General features: G+C 45.6%; 1 protein-coding gene across 1 annotated transcript in view; it reads left to right on the forward strand.

Moving 5' to 3' along the window:
• Positions 1-1,188: 1,188 nt before the first annotated feature.
• Nr2c2 (nuclear receptor subfamily 2, group C, member 2) overlaps positions 1,189-16,748 on the forward strand; it is a 33,202-nt gene continuing 17,642 nt past the window's right edge. Inside the window, exons 1-6 of the mRNA XM_013010525.1 lie at positions 1,189-1,300; positions 7,822-8,022; positions 10,346-10,448; positions 11,824-12,003; positions 14,024-14,171; positions 14,841-14,934. Coding sequence (XP_012865979.1) covers positions 1,229-1,300; positions 7,822-8,022; positions 10,346-10,448; positions 11,824-12,003; positions 14,024-14,171; positions 14,841-14,934 — 798 coding nt within the window. The 5' untranslated portion in view covers positions 1,189-1,228. The remainder of the gene's footprint in view (positions 1,301-7,821; positions 8,023-10,345; positions 10,449-11,823; positions 12,004-14,023; positions 14,172-14,840; positions 14,935-16,748) is intronic.

A 16,748-nucleotide genomic window follows, 5' to 3' on the forward strand; every position in this document is an offset into this window, starting at 1 on the left:
CTTCTGGCCTTTTCTGAATAATTTATTGGAGATAAGTATCTCACAGACTTTCCTGCCTGCCTGGCTTCAAACCATGATCTTTAGATCTCAGCCTCCTGAGTAGCTAGGATAACAGGTGTGAGCCACTAGCATCTTGCTAGCCTTGAGACAAACCCCACTTAGTCACAGTGTATAATCTTTTAAATGTTCCTGGATATGGTTTGCTCTCTTTTGTAAGTTTTGTTTTCTTGTAGTATTGGGGTTTGAGCTCAGGCCCTCACATTTTCTAGGCAGGTACTCTGCCACATGTGCCATATCCCCAGCCTTTTTGCTTTTATTTTGCAGATAAGGTCTTGCCTTTGCCTAGAACCAACTTTGGACTTAAATCGCTCATGTAGCTTGGGTTATAGATGTGCACCACCATGTCTGGCTTCTTTGTTGAGAAACAGATCTTGCTAAATAACTTTGCCTGTTCTGGCCTCTAAGCACAGTCATCCAGATCTCTACCTTCCAAGTAGCTGGGATTACATATTGAGGATTTTTAACATTGTATTCCTAAGAGATACTGGTCTATCATTTTCTTATTGGATCTTGGTTTTGGTGTTGGCTAATAATGACCTCATAGAATGAATTAGGAAATGTTCTCTCCTGTGTTTTGGAACTATGTAGGGTATTAGTTCATGACATACTTTTAATCAAGGAAGCTGATATCTTCTTACTTCAGTACTCAGGTGACAACTCAGCACTTTGAACCTTGCCTTTGCTTTCCCAGCTCCATCCCTTTGGGACTGAGGCTTCCTAATGCTATGAAATGTTATGATCCCAGTAGTTTTCAGTGTCTTGCAGGTTCTGTTTGTCCCTCCTGCACTGCTATGAGAGCCTTTCTCTGGAAAGTCATCTAAGAGTTTTACAGCTGGCTTTGAAAGTAGTGAAAATTTTCAAAGTTTCTCTCTAGGAAGTTATTTTGGTAACTTTAAAAAAATTAAATTGTGCAGAGCAGAAGTGAAAATTCCTTTGGTTTATCCTTGTATTTTCCACATTAGAAACAGCTATTTTAAGATGCTATTTTCTGGAGCCACCTTATGTTAATATCTCACTGATCCTTTGTTATGCTGGCTTAATACCTCAGAATTGTACAAGGCCATAGCAAGAAGAGACAGTTCTCAGGCTCCACTGGACATCTTTCTGACCCTTTTGATCTCACCCACAGGTACCACATACGCAGACCCTTCGGCCGGAATCTCCAGGGATGACCAGCCCCTCCCCACGCATCCAGATCATCTCCACCGACTCTGCGGTAGCCTCACCTCAGCGCATTCAGGTGCCCACGCCAGTCTTGCTGCGTTCTGGCCACATGCCCTGCCTTCCCTCCATCTGTTAAAAAAACAATGTGCCTAAGGGCTTCACTAAGGAACTGTGCCTGTTGGAATCAAGTCTAGTACAACCTTGCTTATTTTAAAAATTTAACTAACAATTTCAAAGCAGCAATCTAACTGTTGCTCCAAACTATTGGGATATGAAGTTCTATATTATCCCTTACTTTGCTTTCAAACTGAGAGGCCACATATTATTTTATTTTTTTTTGGGGGGGGTCCAGTCATGGGGCCTGAACTCTGGGCCTGGGCGCTGTCCCTCAGCGCTTCAGCTCAAGGCTAGCGCTCTACCACTTGAGCCATAGCGCCACTTCCAGCTTTTTTCTTTTTGCTTATGTGGTGCTGAGGAATCGAACCCAGGGCCCCATGCATGCAAGGCAAGCGCTCTACCATTAAGCCATATTCCCAGCCCTTTTCTACCCTTTTGAACAAAGAAATGTCATGTACATTAAACTTGTGGGCTGCACAGTGAGGGAAAGGAAAAATATGATGAAAGCTCAGAGACTCACTTTTTTACTAGAGCAAGCTCAGTCTACGGCGAAGCCAAAAGACATGAACGAAGATGAACAGCAGAAAAAGAAAATTAGTTACATAGCACAAGTATGAAATATAACCAAGAAGAGAGACATCCAGGGAATAAATAACAAGATTGCCTTTATTTAGTTAATCTAAATGAAGTATGAGTGAAACCGTTATGTAGTTACTAGAAAATAAAGTATCTGATACTTTTTTTTGGACTATCCTAAGCTAGAAGACTTCTAATAAGTAAAATGAAACGAGTTTTTAAAGTTGTTTCCTGCATATCACACACACAGACACACATACACATAAAGCAGAAGTCATGTAGTTGTTATTATTTTAACTTTACTCCAGTTCAAAAATAACATGTGTTTAAATGTGTGAAATTTGAGAAAACATTAATGAGCTTTTACCATTCTCCCAAATGAGGATCATTATAAAGCTGTTATTTTTTTTCCTTTTTTTCTTTGTTAAGTAAAGCTGATAGAAGTTGATTAGAAAAGACGATGACAAAGAACATATGACATGGACACACACCGTGGGGAACCCCACTTCAGGCCATCTCGGCCATCTTGGCTGTCTTTACCTACTTTGTTCCTATTTGCTAATGAGTTGAAAGTAGGTCCTGTGTGGTTGCGTGTGGTAGGTGTTAGGATACTGATTACATAACACTTCCAGCCTTAGAAAGGAGCTTGCTATTCATTAGTAAAATTATTTCCTTTCCTCTCCACTTTTTTTACTTGCATACTGGGATCTGAATTCAGGCCTTCGCGCTTGCTAGGAAGGTACTCCACCACTTGAGACGAGCCTCGGCCCATTTTTGCTTTTAGTGATTTTTTTTTTTAAAGTAGGGTCTCATGTTTTTGCCCAGGACTAACCTTAGATCCTGATCCTTCCAATCTCTACTTCTCAAGTAGCTAGAATCACAACATAAACCACCAGACAGGCAGGTTATGATTGCAGACAAGGACCCAGTGGTTGCCATGGGAGACTCTTGGTATCTAGTCACTAGATTTTCTATTGTGTATTTCAGGAGAGAATACACATTCCTTTGTATCATAAGAATTCTGTTTCCCTAGGGGCCATTCTACTACCCCATTTTATCTATCCACTAGGGCTGTTCTATGCACGGCACTCACTGCTGTCCTGCTGGAGTGCAGAGATCCCTTGAACAGGGCTCTTATAACCCAAGTCCTTAGGATTAAGCTCTCACATTAAGGAAAGATAACCTTTTGGAGTAGGTTTTATGTATAATAAATATAGTTGAAAACCTTTCCATTGTGGCCTGTGAATAAAATTGGATGTGCCTAAGTGCTACTAAACTGATCCAGTTTCAGAGTTTAAGCTGTAAAAGTGTAATAAGGGTCACTGGGTAATTTCTTTGAATTGTTTGTTTCAGAAGTTTTTTACTCTTTCCATGTTTCCAAATTGATAATGTTTCTTTTCTCTTAATAGTCCGCAATGTCTCCCAAGAGTCAGAGGAATTGATACTTATCTGTGTGCACTGAATGGGCAGTATATACATGCTGTAACAAAATTTACAGCAAGTGAGGCAGTGGAAAAACGGGTCCCCCTCATCCCACAAGGGGTCACTATCACTATGTTGCTTATTTCAGAGAAGGGCTTTGCTTGTAAGTCTGGAAGCACACACATATATTCTTTCTTACACAGGCATCAATAGTCTATGCATCTTACCAGTATTAACTATTAGTAACTATCTGGCACTAGTTCTATATAGTGTAAATTAGATATCTCTCTTTCTCTTGAACCCACACCTAGTTTGTTCTTTGAGAGAGGGTATGGCTACCTTTTTTGCCTAGCTATCCTCCTCACTCTGCCCCTCAGGTAGCTGGAATAACAGGCATTATGAGCCAGTGTACCTGATCTTTCACCTTTCTTTTGATTGATGTTTACATTGTTCATCTTTCTTCATCCCTTTAATCTTCTGTCTTTTATCTGTGGGCTTTCTCTAGGCAATATAAATTAGGTCTTTTTTTTGTTACCTAACTAGTAACCTCTGTCTTTTAATGTCTATACATAGCTTTTTCACATTTAACATGATGATTGAGGAGTTGGAGGAGTGGCTCAGTTGGTAGGTAGAGAGCTAGCCAATGAGTGAAAGCATCAGGTACTGAATTCGAGTTCTGGTCTTGGACCTAAAAAATAAGAAAAAAGAAAATGGTGATTGATATATTTGGATTAATATCACCAATTTGTGACTCTTTCCATCAAAGGATTTTCTTTCAGCTCTCTCTGGTATTGACTGAGCTTTTTACTTTTGTGATTCTCTTTATCTCGTCTTGTGGTATAGTCAAAATGTTTCTTTTTTGTTGTTGGTCCTGGGGCTTGAACTCTGGGCTTGGGCATTGTCTCTCAGCTCTTCAGCTCAAGGCTAGTGCTCTACCACTTGAGCTACAGCGCCACTTTCAGTTTTCTGGTGGTTTATTGGAGATGAGTTTTACAGACTTTCCTGCCCGTTCTGGCTTTGAACCACGATCCTCAGATCTCAGCCTCCTGAGTAGCTAGGATTATGGGCATGAGCCACCGGCACCCGGCCAAGTCAAAATGTTTCTTTTAAGACAGTTGCCAGGGGCTCATGCCTGTGGCTTATGCCTGTAATCCTGGCTACTTAGGAAATAAGATTCCCATGGACTTTCCTGCCCTGGCTTGGCTTTGAACTGTGATCCTCAGATCTCAGCCTCCTGAATAGCTAGGATTACAGGCATGAGCCACAGGTGTGAGCCACTGGCAACTGTCTTAAAAGAAACATTTTGACTTGGCCGGGCGCCGGTGGCTCATACCCATAATCCTAGCTACCCAGGAAGCTGAGATCTGAGGATTGCAATTCAAAGCCAGAACGGGCAGGAAAGTCCATGAAACTCTTATCTCCAATAAACCACCAGAAAACTGGAAGTGGCACTGTAGCTCGTGGTAGAGCACTAGGCTTGAGCTGAAGAGCTGAGGGACAGCGCTCAGGCCCAGAGTTCAAGCCCCACAACTGACCCCCCCAAAAATATATATATATATGCTTCTTTTAAAATGTTTTCATTTGTACCCTGTAGTTTATTATATACATTTTTAACTACTCTTAAGTCCCATCTATAAATGGCACCTAATTTTAGTGAAATACAGAATGTAAACCATTTTGAAGTACAGTTTGTGGTATTTAGTAGATTTGCAATTTACGACCACAACCTATATCTAGCTCCAAAACATTGCCATTTCCCTGGCTCCCTAGAAACGACCATTTTGTCTTACGGAATTCCATATAAATGGCAACACAAAATCTGACTTTTGTTTTGGGGGAGTAGGCAGGAGGTCTGGAGGGGCCAGTATTCTGTGCCACAACATCTTACGTCGTGTGGCCATTGAATGGAATGGCAGAAGCAGATGGACTGTGGGGACAGATGGGTCCTGAGACAGAAGGTAAGGAGGAGCCTGGATAAGCTAGGGAGAAGTAGGAGCGTAGTTACCACAATCTGAGGATTGAGGTTCAAAGCCAGCCTGGGCAGACAATCTCAAGAGACTCTTATCTCCAATTTATCAGCAAAAAGTGGAACTAGAGGTATGGCTCAAATGATAGAGCACCAGCCTTGGGTGAAAAAAATGGAGGGAGAATGTTAGCTGTGAACAAAAAAAGCCAAGTAAGAGTGCAAGGCCTAGAGTTCAAACTCTAGTGCCAGTGTGTACACACATATACAGAGCTTTTCAGAAACTGACAGCTTCTTCTGGTGAAGGTACTGCCTGCTTAGAAGGTTTTGGCTCTAGGCCTAGCTCTGTCCCCTCAGCTTGGCCAGTGCACACTGAATATCATCATAGAGACACTGCAGAGGTTAGCCCTGCCCTCCTAGGGCAGACATTCTACTGGATGGAGACAGGGAAACACACATCCTTTGCATATAAGCAAAGGGTAGGGTAGGCTGCAGTTGGCCATTTAAAGCAGTAAGAGGGTTGCTGGAATCTTCTCACCATCTTCTTAGTGCAGAGGCATAGCCTGGTGGAATGTAGACTCAACAGTCCAGGCTCCCCTGTGCAGAGCTCTGACTTCCTAGTAGCTACCCTTCAGCCTCCCCACTCTGTCCTTTTCCTTGCCCCAGTGGTCAGAGAGTGCCACTCTTAGGTACACATCTCTGCTGTGTTGTCCAGGTCCACAGACCCACACAGACTACAGTAAGTCCTGATCAGTGCTCCTGGCTCTGGAGCCCCACACAGTACCACTCTCCTTGGTCAGACTTCTGACAGGCTGTCCTGGCTCCATCCTTGTGGGCCTACTCACAATGTGTGACTTGGTTCCTGTCTTCTTTGGCTTAGCAGTGTTTTGGCTGTGTAGTAGTCCATTTTGTGTACAGGCCACATTTGTTTATCCTTGCAGTCACACACATCGTGCCATACCATTTCATATTTCTATAGCAAAACGTTGTTCCTAAAACGCCAACAGGTGGGTACAACTTGACTCATAGCCAAGCTCAGGACTCCATTCTGTCTTTATCTAGAGCTCCTCACTGAAGAAATAGTACATAAAAAAAAAAATCTCAAGGTTTAGATTTTGCTCAGTTGTTCACCAATCACATTGGGACAAAGCCAACTTTTGGCAACAAGTGTTCTACCTGTTCAGAGCAGGTAAACATTTGTTCCAAGAAAGTCAAACTTACCTCTTGTATGTGTTTCCTACATCTGCCATAGCAAGTTCCTCAGACTTAACAACTTAAAACAACAGAAGAGCTTTCTCTCATAGTTCTGGAGGTGAAATGATGTCTAAAAACAAGGTGTTTCAGGGCTGGGCCCTGTCTAGGTTCTCAAAAACATTGTTCCTAGCTTGCATAAGTATGGACAGCTGTTAGCATTCCTTACTTGCCTGTAGCCACTTCTCCCCATCAACCCCACAGGCATCAGGTATAATGGAGCGGGGAGGTGTACTCACTGACTGTAATCTGGTGACCCCACCTTAGTTACATCTGCCAGTGCCCTGTTTCCAAATAAAGTCACAGACACAGAACTGGAGCATTCAGACTTGTAAGTCTCTTGAGGGGATATAGTTCTTACAGTCACTCTTTTCCACCTCCAGGGGACTGAACTTTTAATGGGATTGGCCGTGTCCTCCCCACCTCATTGAAAAGAGTCTGCTACGAGTGCTCGCCATCTGGTTCCTGGAGGGTGATTTTAGTAAGGGGGAGTGATATTCTTCTCCTGCCTTCAATTTTAGTGTATTTATACAAGTAATCTCCTTAAATAGGCTATCTAAGGAAAAGGGAGAACACAAGTAACTAATAATTATGATTGGTTGAATTTTATAAACTTGTGTCCTTGGAGAATAAAGAATAATCTAGACCTTGAGGTGCTATGTACAGCCAAGACTGCATGCCTGTGTCTAGATCTTGTCTGTCCTCCCTCCCGCTCCTGCTTGAATTCTTACCTGCAGGGCCTCGACCACAAGGACTGGGGCTCACATGAAGGAGAAGTCTTGGCTCCTCATATACTGTGGGCAAAGGAATGACTAGCCTCGTCTTTCCTTGGTTTTACGGTCGTGCACCATGTTAAGTGCTTCAGTCAGCTGTGAACCACACATGCTACAATGGTCTCTTGAGATTATTGCCTAGTGGTGTAGCTTTCTTAATTTGTGCGAGGACTATGTGTGCACAGAAATCACCTAGTGACGGATTTCACAGAACGTTTGCTTCATTAAGTGATACATTAGTGTGGTTGGTTTCATATGACTATTAACAGAAAAAGTGGAATGAAAGGAAAGCATTACTGAAAATAGCAAAGATAGAAACTTAGAGTAAAACAAGTACTATAAAAATTCATTCCTAAAAAGTTTACTCTTGTGTTTTTTCACCAGCTTATGCGGGTGAAACCAACATCAGCTCAAGGATGTCGTTTGGTAATCATGGCTCTTCAGCACTGTGTACAAGTGCAAGGGTCTCATACTCCTCTGTGTGGTGTCTTACAGATTGTGACAGACCAGCAGACAGGACAGAAGATCCAGATAGTAACCGCAGTGGACGCCTCCGGGTCTTCCAAACAACAGTTCATTCTGACCAGCCCAGATGGAGCTGGAGCTGGGAAGGTGATCCTGGCTTCTCCGGAGACGTCCAGTGCCAAGCAGCTCATATTCACCACCTCTGACAACCTTGTTCCCGGCAGGATTCAGGTAAGGCCATCAAATGGTGCCTGTCTCAGCACTTGGGTTCCTGACTTACTCCTAACTTGTCTTTCTCCCTACCTGGGTAGCCAGGTCCATCCCTGGAAGGTCCTTTGGGAGCCTGCAAATATGGTAGGATGCTGTTTTGACTAAAGTAAAACTCTAGCTATTGGGTTGGCTAGACCCAGAAGATAATCAGCAGGGATGTTCAGAAGGTTACAAGTTGAGGAAGGAACAGCAGCCTACAGGCAAAAACAAAGGCCACAGGATAATTGTTCTTAATGAAAGTTCTATGGTGGCAGCCCTTAGCCCATGCTGGTTGATCTAGCTCTTTTCCAGATTTCAGGCTTGGTCCTGGCCCTTCCTTCTGGTCTTACTTGCTCCCGTGAACTGCCTTTCTGTCTCCCCGCAGCTCCCTTTGGCAAGGCAGGTCCATCTGCATGAAGAGAGGATGCGGAAGCAAAGCAAGGCTGCTGTTCAGTGTGAGGTGGGGAGGCAGTCAATTGCTAAACCCAAAAGCCAGAGGACAGAGACCTACGACCACTGTCCCAGGGAGCTCGTTTTGTCAGGTCAAAGTTGAGTCCCTGTTTGGTTTAAATTTTTTATAGTTTTTGGTTAACTGTGTGTCATATAAAATTGCGGTATTAACTAGTTTTAGAGGAGTTGGTAGCATTAAGTGTATTCACCTCTGTAACTTGTTTAAACAAGTTATGAAGAATGCACACACAATGCTCCACAATGAAGGCTCTTCGGAAGTACTTTTCTCTACCAGCTGAAGAGTCTTCTCATCTCCCTCCCTCTGGCCTCTGGCAAACGGCCATTGTGTGTCTCTGTGGAATGGGAATCAAATAGTTTTGTCTTTTGTGACTAGCTTATTTCACCTAACAGTGTCGACAAGATTCATTCATGTTGTCGTCTCAGGATTTTCTCCCTTTTAAAAATTGAATAATGCAGCCGGGCGCTGGTGGCTCACGCCTGTAATCCTAGCTACTCAGGAGGCTGAGATCTGAGGATCGCGGTTCAAAGCCAGCCCGGGCAGGAGAGACCGTGAGACTCCTATCTCCAATAAAACCCACCAGAAAACCGGAAGTGGCGCTGTAGCTCAAGTGGTAGAGTGCTTGCCTTGAGCTGAAGAACTGAGGGACAGCGCCCAAGCCCAGAGTTCAAGCCCCACGACCGACCAAAAAAAAAAAAAAAAAGTTGAATAATGCTTCATTTTACCCATGTACTACATTTTAGTTCTCTTTCTTTTAAGACAGAGTCTTGGTGACCCAGGAAGGCCTCCAGCTTGCAATCCTCCTTAGTGGTGGGGTTACAGGCATGTATGACTGTGCCTTGTTTTCACCTGTTCAGCTTTCAAAACTGTACATTTTTTTCTCTCTCTCTAGTACCGGGGTTTAATTTAAACTCTGAGCTTGCTAGGCTTGGAATCCTACCACTTGAGCTGGGATTTCAGGCATGAACCACTGCACCCAAAACTACATTTTTGAGATATCTCGTACTGCGCTTCATAAGCCGAGCCTTACCCATCCAGGGCCCTCCTGGTTTATGAAGGCTGCTGGTATCAATGTTCCACAGTGTTTTATTTATGTGGGTCCAACAAGCATGAATCATTTTGAAGGCTTATCATGTGCTCAAACTAAGTACTTCCCCCCCCCCCCGCCTTTTGCTGGTCCTGGGGCTTGAACTCAGGGTCTGGGTGCTGTTGGGTAGTTAAGAATTAAAGACTAGTTTGGCATAGTTTACTGCCTGGGCTAGCTTTGACCCTTGATCTTCAGATCTCAGCCTCCTGAATAGCTAGGATTACAAGCCTGAGCAACCTGTGCCCTTTCGGAGTATGTTTTTAAATAAGTTGTTCTTTACTCATTTTGATATGGGCAGCACTGCTTGTCACCCAGAAAGTCATGTACAGGTGATGGCAAACAGCAGGGTATGTATTGTGGGTCCTTCCACTCAAGGGCCTCAACTAGAGATGTATTTACTAAAGCCTGGTTATTTCTCTGACAGAGAAGCCCCTTTGCACACTCTATAGTTGTTTGATGGGACCAGAGAGACAGCTAGAAGAACTTACATGTCTTCATTCGGAGCATGTGTGTGATCTTTACGTGGTCCCAGTCCTGGGAGAGAAGCCAGGTGGCATTGCTGAAGACCTCACTGAAGGGCAAAGCGGCAAGGCCATGGTCGTCAGTGCAACTGTCAGCTGGGGTTTTCCATTTCCCTGATTTTCCGTTTAGAAACTCAAGACTACAAACTTACAATGAAACTTGCCTTTAGCAGAGCTAGATTTTGATTGATATTCTGTTTTGATTGGTATTCTGCTGGTTTCCCTTAGATCGTCACAGATTCTGCTTCTGTGGAGCGTTTGTTGGGGAAGACAGACGTCCAGCGGCCCCAGGTGGTGGAGTACTGTGTGGTGTGCGGCGACAAAGCCTCTGGTATGCCACCTCAGCCTGGGCTCGGGTGTGTCATGACCAGCAGAGCAACTGGACTTGGGGGTGGGCAGTAGTGAACAGAGAAAGATCATTTTCCATAGGAGGTTTATAGGTTTCAAACATCAACTTCATTTTTCTTGTTGGGATAGTGATATAAATAGTTTGTTAGATTATTAGAATTAGTATGAAAAATCAAAAAAATTTCTATAATTTGTAAATCTTAGTGAAATGTCTAGTAGTGTTTACTGTGCTACTAAGAAAGAATCTAGTTTATACTGACACAACACTTCGCTATCCCGCAAGTGGGCTTTTGCATATTCCTCCCCATACACCTGGTGTGGTGCCCTGCTACAACACGACTGCCCTCCAGAGGCAGGCCCCGCGGGAGCCTTATGGTTGGCCTGTGATGTCTGGTGAAGGAGAAGGGCATTCTGGCCAATGGAGCCAAGGCCTTAGGATAGAGCTCATGGACCTCCATGGAAAGGGTTTGGTGTAGGGAGAATGGAGAAGATGCATGGCTATTGAAAGTAATGAGGGAACAACACAGCTCCAGTGATGTTTGGCACAGGCCTGAGTTCGCAGCTGCTTGGACCTTCTTTATTCTGAGGCAAAGAAATTCACAGAAATTGTGGAGATTTTGTTGTCCTGAATATGGGGTTTCTGTTTTTTTTTTAAACAATCTTAGCTACCCAGGAGGCTGAAAGCCATCCTGGGCAGAAAAGTCCATTAATTCTTAGCTCTAGTTAATTAGCAAATGGCTGGAAGTAGAGGCATGGCTCAAGAGGTAGAGTACAAGCCTTGAGTGAAAAAGCCAGATGAGAGCAGGCGGCCCTGAGTTCAAGCCCAGGAGAACAACAGTTGGACCAAGCATATTGCAAAGCAGCCTTAGAAACCCAGAGCCTCCCGTGGTCCTCCGAGTGCCAAGGCTGGCACTGCCACTCAGCTACAGCTTCCCTTCTGGCCTTTTGTGGTTAAAGTTGAAAATAAGAGTCTCACTGACTTTTCTGCCCAGGCTGGCTTCGAATCATGATCCTCGGATCGCATGAGCCCCCAGCACCTGGCCTGTGCCTACTTTTGGCTCTTGTAAATCCAGCCAGGTCCCCCAATGAGACAGGGGGTCATGCCATTGACTTGTTTCTCCATCATGACTTCAGGAGACTGTTCCGGAGATGATGGAGAAATGAGGTGGTGAGCGCAGCCATTATGCTTAACCCCAAGGGACTGCCACCTGTGGCAGTGTGAGCCCAGGTCGTCAGAGGGCGTGGGGTAGATCTCCTCTGCTTGCGTGAACTGTTCCATACACTCTGCTCCCCGCAGAGGGCGTGGGGTAGATCTCCTCTGCTTGCGTGAACTGTTCCATACACTCTGCTCCCCGCAGGCCGCCACTATGGGGCTGTCAGTTGTGAAGGCTGCAAAGGTTTCTTTAAAAGGAGCGTGAGGAAAAATTTGACCTACAGCTGCCGGAGCAACCAAGACTGCATCATCAACAAACACCACCGAAACCGCTGTCAATTTTGCCGGCTGAAAAAGTGCTTAGAGATGGGCATGAAAATGGAATGTGAGTAGCAGTGTGAACACCACACAAGGTAGCAGGAAGGGAGAGAAGAGGGAGCAAGAGCTTGTTCTAGTAAGGATTTTGTATTTAGCCTTAAAATATGAAAACTACCCATGCAGCTGCATGTGGGTTTTCCTTCCAAGTCACCCAGAGATTCTGAGCTGACACTTGGGGCTTGGTCAAGCCTCATGCTTCCCCCGGTGGATGGGGGAGGAGCAGTGTAGGGGAACAGGGTGAGCACTGCCGGGAGAGTATCATCCCCCAGCCTGATCCTGAAGAGCTGGCAGTTCTGGGACACATGGGCTACCTCAGCTCTGCGGCTTCATCTGTGACCCCCAAACCCCCATGCCTTGCTGACATAGGGCTCCACAGAGTTAGATGAGAGACTTCCACCCTTGTTTCTCTAACCTGGTGTCCTTAGGAGTCCATGTCCTCGGCCAAACCTCAGTGCAGTGAGGGCTCTGAGGGAAGCCGGGCACGGGGCAGCAGGCAAGGTCTGAAGGCCGTCCTCTCAGCTCCCAGAGCCAGATTTCTGAGGCTCAGTTGATCAAAACTAGGTCTGTTTCACAGGAACCAGATAGTGTCGGGGTCAGTCCTCTTCCTAGTGCTGAAAACATGGAGCCCTGGCCTCAAGACTAGCAACAAAGGGACGTGCAGGAGAGAGGTTCTCTCAAGCCATGGCAGGGGCCTGCGTGCGGTGAGGCTGACAGCCCGGGAGTTCAGGTTCCCTAGACAAACCGAGGAACTCCAGCTTGGTGGGGCCGCTTCTGAAAATGGAAAGCTGCAGAGTTCTTAGAGAACAAATAGAAGAAGTGTGTCCTTTGAGAAATTTAGATTACACCCTAATTTCTGTCTGGTTTTTTTTCTTTCTTTCTTTCTTTTTGCAGCCCTGGGGCTTGCACTCAGGGCCTGAGCCTCTCTTCCAGCTTTTCCTGAGTAGTTTATTGGAGATAAGATTCTCATAGACTTTCCTTCCTGGGTTGGCTTTGAACTGTGATCCTCAGATCTCAGCCTCCTAATTAGTTAGTATATACAGGTGTGAGTCACCAGAGCCCAGCCGTTGTATGTTTTATCTAGTCGTATTGGACTTCCTCCAATGAATAAATACATCACAGGCTTGCTGTGGAACAGACCCATGGTGCCAAGCTGTCTTGTCTTAGTAGGGAATACTTACTCAGAGCAGTGACTGGAGTTTCTGCAGTCATAGGCATTTCATACTCAAGATCCAGTTAGATTTCCATTTGATTACCAGTTTATCTGAATCTTAGTCTCTAAGCTTCATCTCTTCTTTCTTTAAAAAAACAACAATGCTTTTTTTTTAATTTTCTTTTTTTTTGGGGGGGGGGTCCGGTCATGGGGCCTGAACTCTGGACATGAGTGCTGTCCCTCAGCTCTTCAGCTCAAGGCTAGCGCTCTACCACTTGAGCCACAGCGCCACTTCCAGCTTTTTTCTTTTTGCGTATGTGGTGCTGAGGAATCGAACCCAGGGCCTCATGCATGCAAGACAAGCGCTCTACCACTGAGCCACCTTCCCAGCCCCAACAACACTTTTTTTAAGGAAGAAATCGGTAATGTGATAGATTGACAACTATCAGTGTGCTGAAGCTACTTTAGCTGGAATTAGAAATTGGAATGGTACTCTACCATTTATTTGTGGCATGCTGTATCTCTGTGATGAACCTCCTTGAATATGGACATTTCTTGTTCTGGACAAAGTCTGTTTTGCCGGGGGAAGAAATGACAACCAGTGGGCTCCCTGTGGGTAGGCTTCCACAGGTCCCTCATGCCAGCTCTTTATGAGCATCCCTTTGCAAGCAGCACCTGCTGTTCCGAGTGCCTGTGTGTACCTTCAGACCTGCCAGGGCCTTGTCCAGCTGCGAAGCCTGCTCTCCTGTGGCAGGAACGCCCACTGTGGTAACGGGGCAGACAGGCAGCTCGAGCACCAGAGAGCCCATACTTGACCATAAGGGCTCTGATCTCCATCTTCTCGCTAAATGTGAATGTGTACGTTGTTATTTTTCAGCTGTACAGAGTGAACGGAAACCCTTTGATGTGCAACGAGAGAAACCAAGCAATTGTGCTGCTTCAACTGAGAAGATCTATATCCGGAAGGATCTAAGAAGTCCTCTAATAGCCACTCCCACGTTTGTGGCAGAGAAAGATGGAGCAAGGTCAGTCAGTCTGCTGTCTCAGGTTGCACTGGTATCCATCTTCAGAGCTGCCCAGGGGGAGCGCAGGGATCCTTAGAGGATGGGTGTGTGTCTCGGCCCTCACGACCGCAGCTCTGGCATGCGTTGTGCATCTGGAGCTGCCCAGTCTCACTGCTGAGCCTGTTCCAGGTTAGGCTTCACTCACCAAGGAGGAAAACGCTGGTCTGGGACTCAAGATTTGGGCTTTTCTGCAGTCTAGACAGGAACGAGGATGTGTGAGGTCAGGTCCCAGACAGTGCCATGGGTTAATTTAACTTGTATCTTCTTAGTGTCATCTATTAAGCTTGTTTTAAAAGGAACAAAAAGAGGGGAAATCAGAAATCCAAAGTGTGTCACAGAACTAGTTGAGGGTAATTTCTGAAAATCAAGGTAACTTTTTTGGCAGAATGGTTACAGACAGTGTAGAGTCCTGGAGTGTCCGTGTGTCCATCCTGCCTTAGCTCTAGACCAACCCTGTGCACATCTCATTGCCCAGAAAGGAGGGTTGCTCACTTACCGTGTGGCTGAATCCACTTAGAGCTGCTCTCCTAGCAGGCAGCTGCGCACATGTGGAAGGACAGGCAAACACAGCATGACTGTTCTGTATGTACACGTTAGAAGCTACTCTGGGTTTCTTTATGTCTTAAATAGACAAACAGGTCTTCTTGATCCAGGAATGCTTGTGAACATCCAGCAGCCTTTGATACGTGAGGATGGTACTGTTCTGCTGGCCGCGGACTCCAAGGTGATGTTCTTTCCTCCTGCTTCTCCTCCTCTTCTGTGTGACAGTGCAGCCTCTCTTTTTTGCTGGCCCCACCTCGCTAGGCCTATTGCAGCTGAAGCTGCATCTTGTTCTGTTCCTACCAATCAGTAATGGGAACCCAGTAATGGGAAAGAAGCAACCAGCCATGGCTGCCTAGGGGTGCTTGAGGGCAATTCCATAACCCAGTGTGGACACCACTCCTGCCCTGCAGGCCTCTGTCTCACCTGCTCTCCCCAACACACACGCGCACACACACACACATCCACATGCCAACTAAGTGTGTTAGATGACATCCTCTTTAGGGAAAAGGAAGGCAAAGTTGAGAGCCCTGTAGCCGGCATGGAGTGTTACCCTGCCCACGTTGGTCCTCAGGTGGGGCTTTAAGCAATGATAATGAGTGGTGTGGGCTTCTGGGTCACATCTGGAGTGCTGCTACCCCCCAGCAGACCTGCTGGTGCATGGCTCTGTGTGATAGGGGTAGAGAAGATAGGTAGATCACCTTGAGGACAATCCTGGGTCCCAAGGATTCACAGCAGCCATCCGTGCAGAAGCTGAGACTGAGGTCAAGACTCCTGTGCCCCTGGACCTGGGCACCTCTCCAGCCCTGCTCTCCACAGCCACCAGCCTCCTTCCACTCCTCTGATTCCTTCAGGGCTGGGAGGAAACAGTTAGGTTTTTAAAGTACTTGGTACATGCTGAATACCCTGTAAGTTAACTAGTTATTGTCACTGGTACAGGAGAAAGAATAGAAAAGCCATTTTGTGTGTAAGTACTTAAAAGGAAGAGCTGCAGAACCAGACTCCCATCCTAGCTTTTCCCTCCTGTATGAAATGGAGCTCCATCCCCACCCAGAAGTTTGCTGCCAATACTAAAGTACACGCGTAGCCCCCAAAGGTTGCTATTTTCAGAAGCAGTTAAACTTTTTCCTTTGAAAAGGTTACATTCAAAATAATTTGCTGAGGAATAAGTACGGGGCTACCAGAGGTCCAGGGCTGCGGTGTCGCAGCCAGGGCACAAAGCATGTGCTGTTTGCTCTGTGTGTCTTTCCCCCATTCTCGGACTTGGACTCTAGTTCCTTCCGCATGCACTACACAGCACAGTGGTGACACAATATTCTGACTCTACTATGCTTTGTTCATCCGTGCTCTGGTTATGACCTTTCTGGTGGACTTAGGTTTTCACTTTGCTGACATTTGTGTTTGCTAATCTTGGTTTATTTCCTCTGGCTTTCAGCTTTTTATTAATTGAAATGCAATTCACATATAGTATCAATCCTGAAATATAGAATGTGTTTTTTAGTATATTTCTATAACTTTGTAACTATCACCAAGTCCCAGATGTCTTCATTTCAAAAGGAGCTCTGGCACCACTGAGCATGGTTTCCCTGCCAAGCATCAGTCAGCTTTCTCCATGGCTTCACAAGTGCTGAACGTGTCATAGAGTGCATGGGCCACCGAGCTCAGTATCTTTTTTATTTTTTATTTTTATTATTTTGTCAGTTGTGAGGCTTGAACTCTGGGCCTGGGTGCTGTTCCTCAGCTCTTCAGCTCAAGGCTAGCACTCTACCATTTGAGCCACAGAGCCACTCAGGTTTTCTGAGTGGTTTATTGGAGATAAGAGTCTCACGTACTTTTCTGCCCGGGCTGGCTTTGAACCACGATTCTCAGATCTCAGCCTCCTGAGTTGCTAGGATTATAGGCGTGAGCCACCGGCGCCCCGCTGAGCTCAGTATCTTTAAGGTCCACCCATGATGGCACTCATCCTAGTTGTTTATTAGTTTTCCTTGCCAAACACCA

This window comes from Dipodomys ordii, unplaced genomic scaffold, assembly GCF_000151885.1.
Source record: "Dipodomys ordii isolate 6190 unplaced genomic scaffold, Dord_2.0 Scaffold12, whole genome shotgun sequence".
Lineage (NCBI taxonomy): Eukaryota > Metazoa > Chordata > Mammalia > Rodentia > Heteromyidae > Dipodomys > Dipodomys ordii.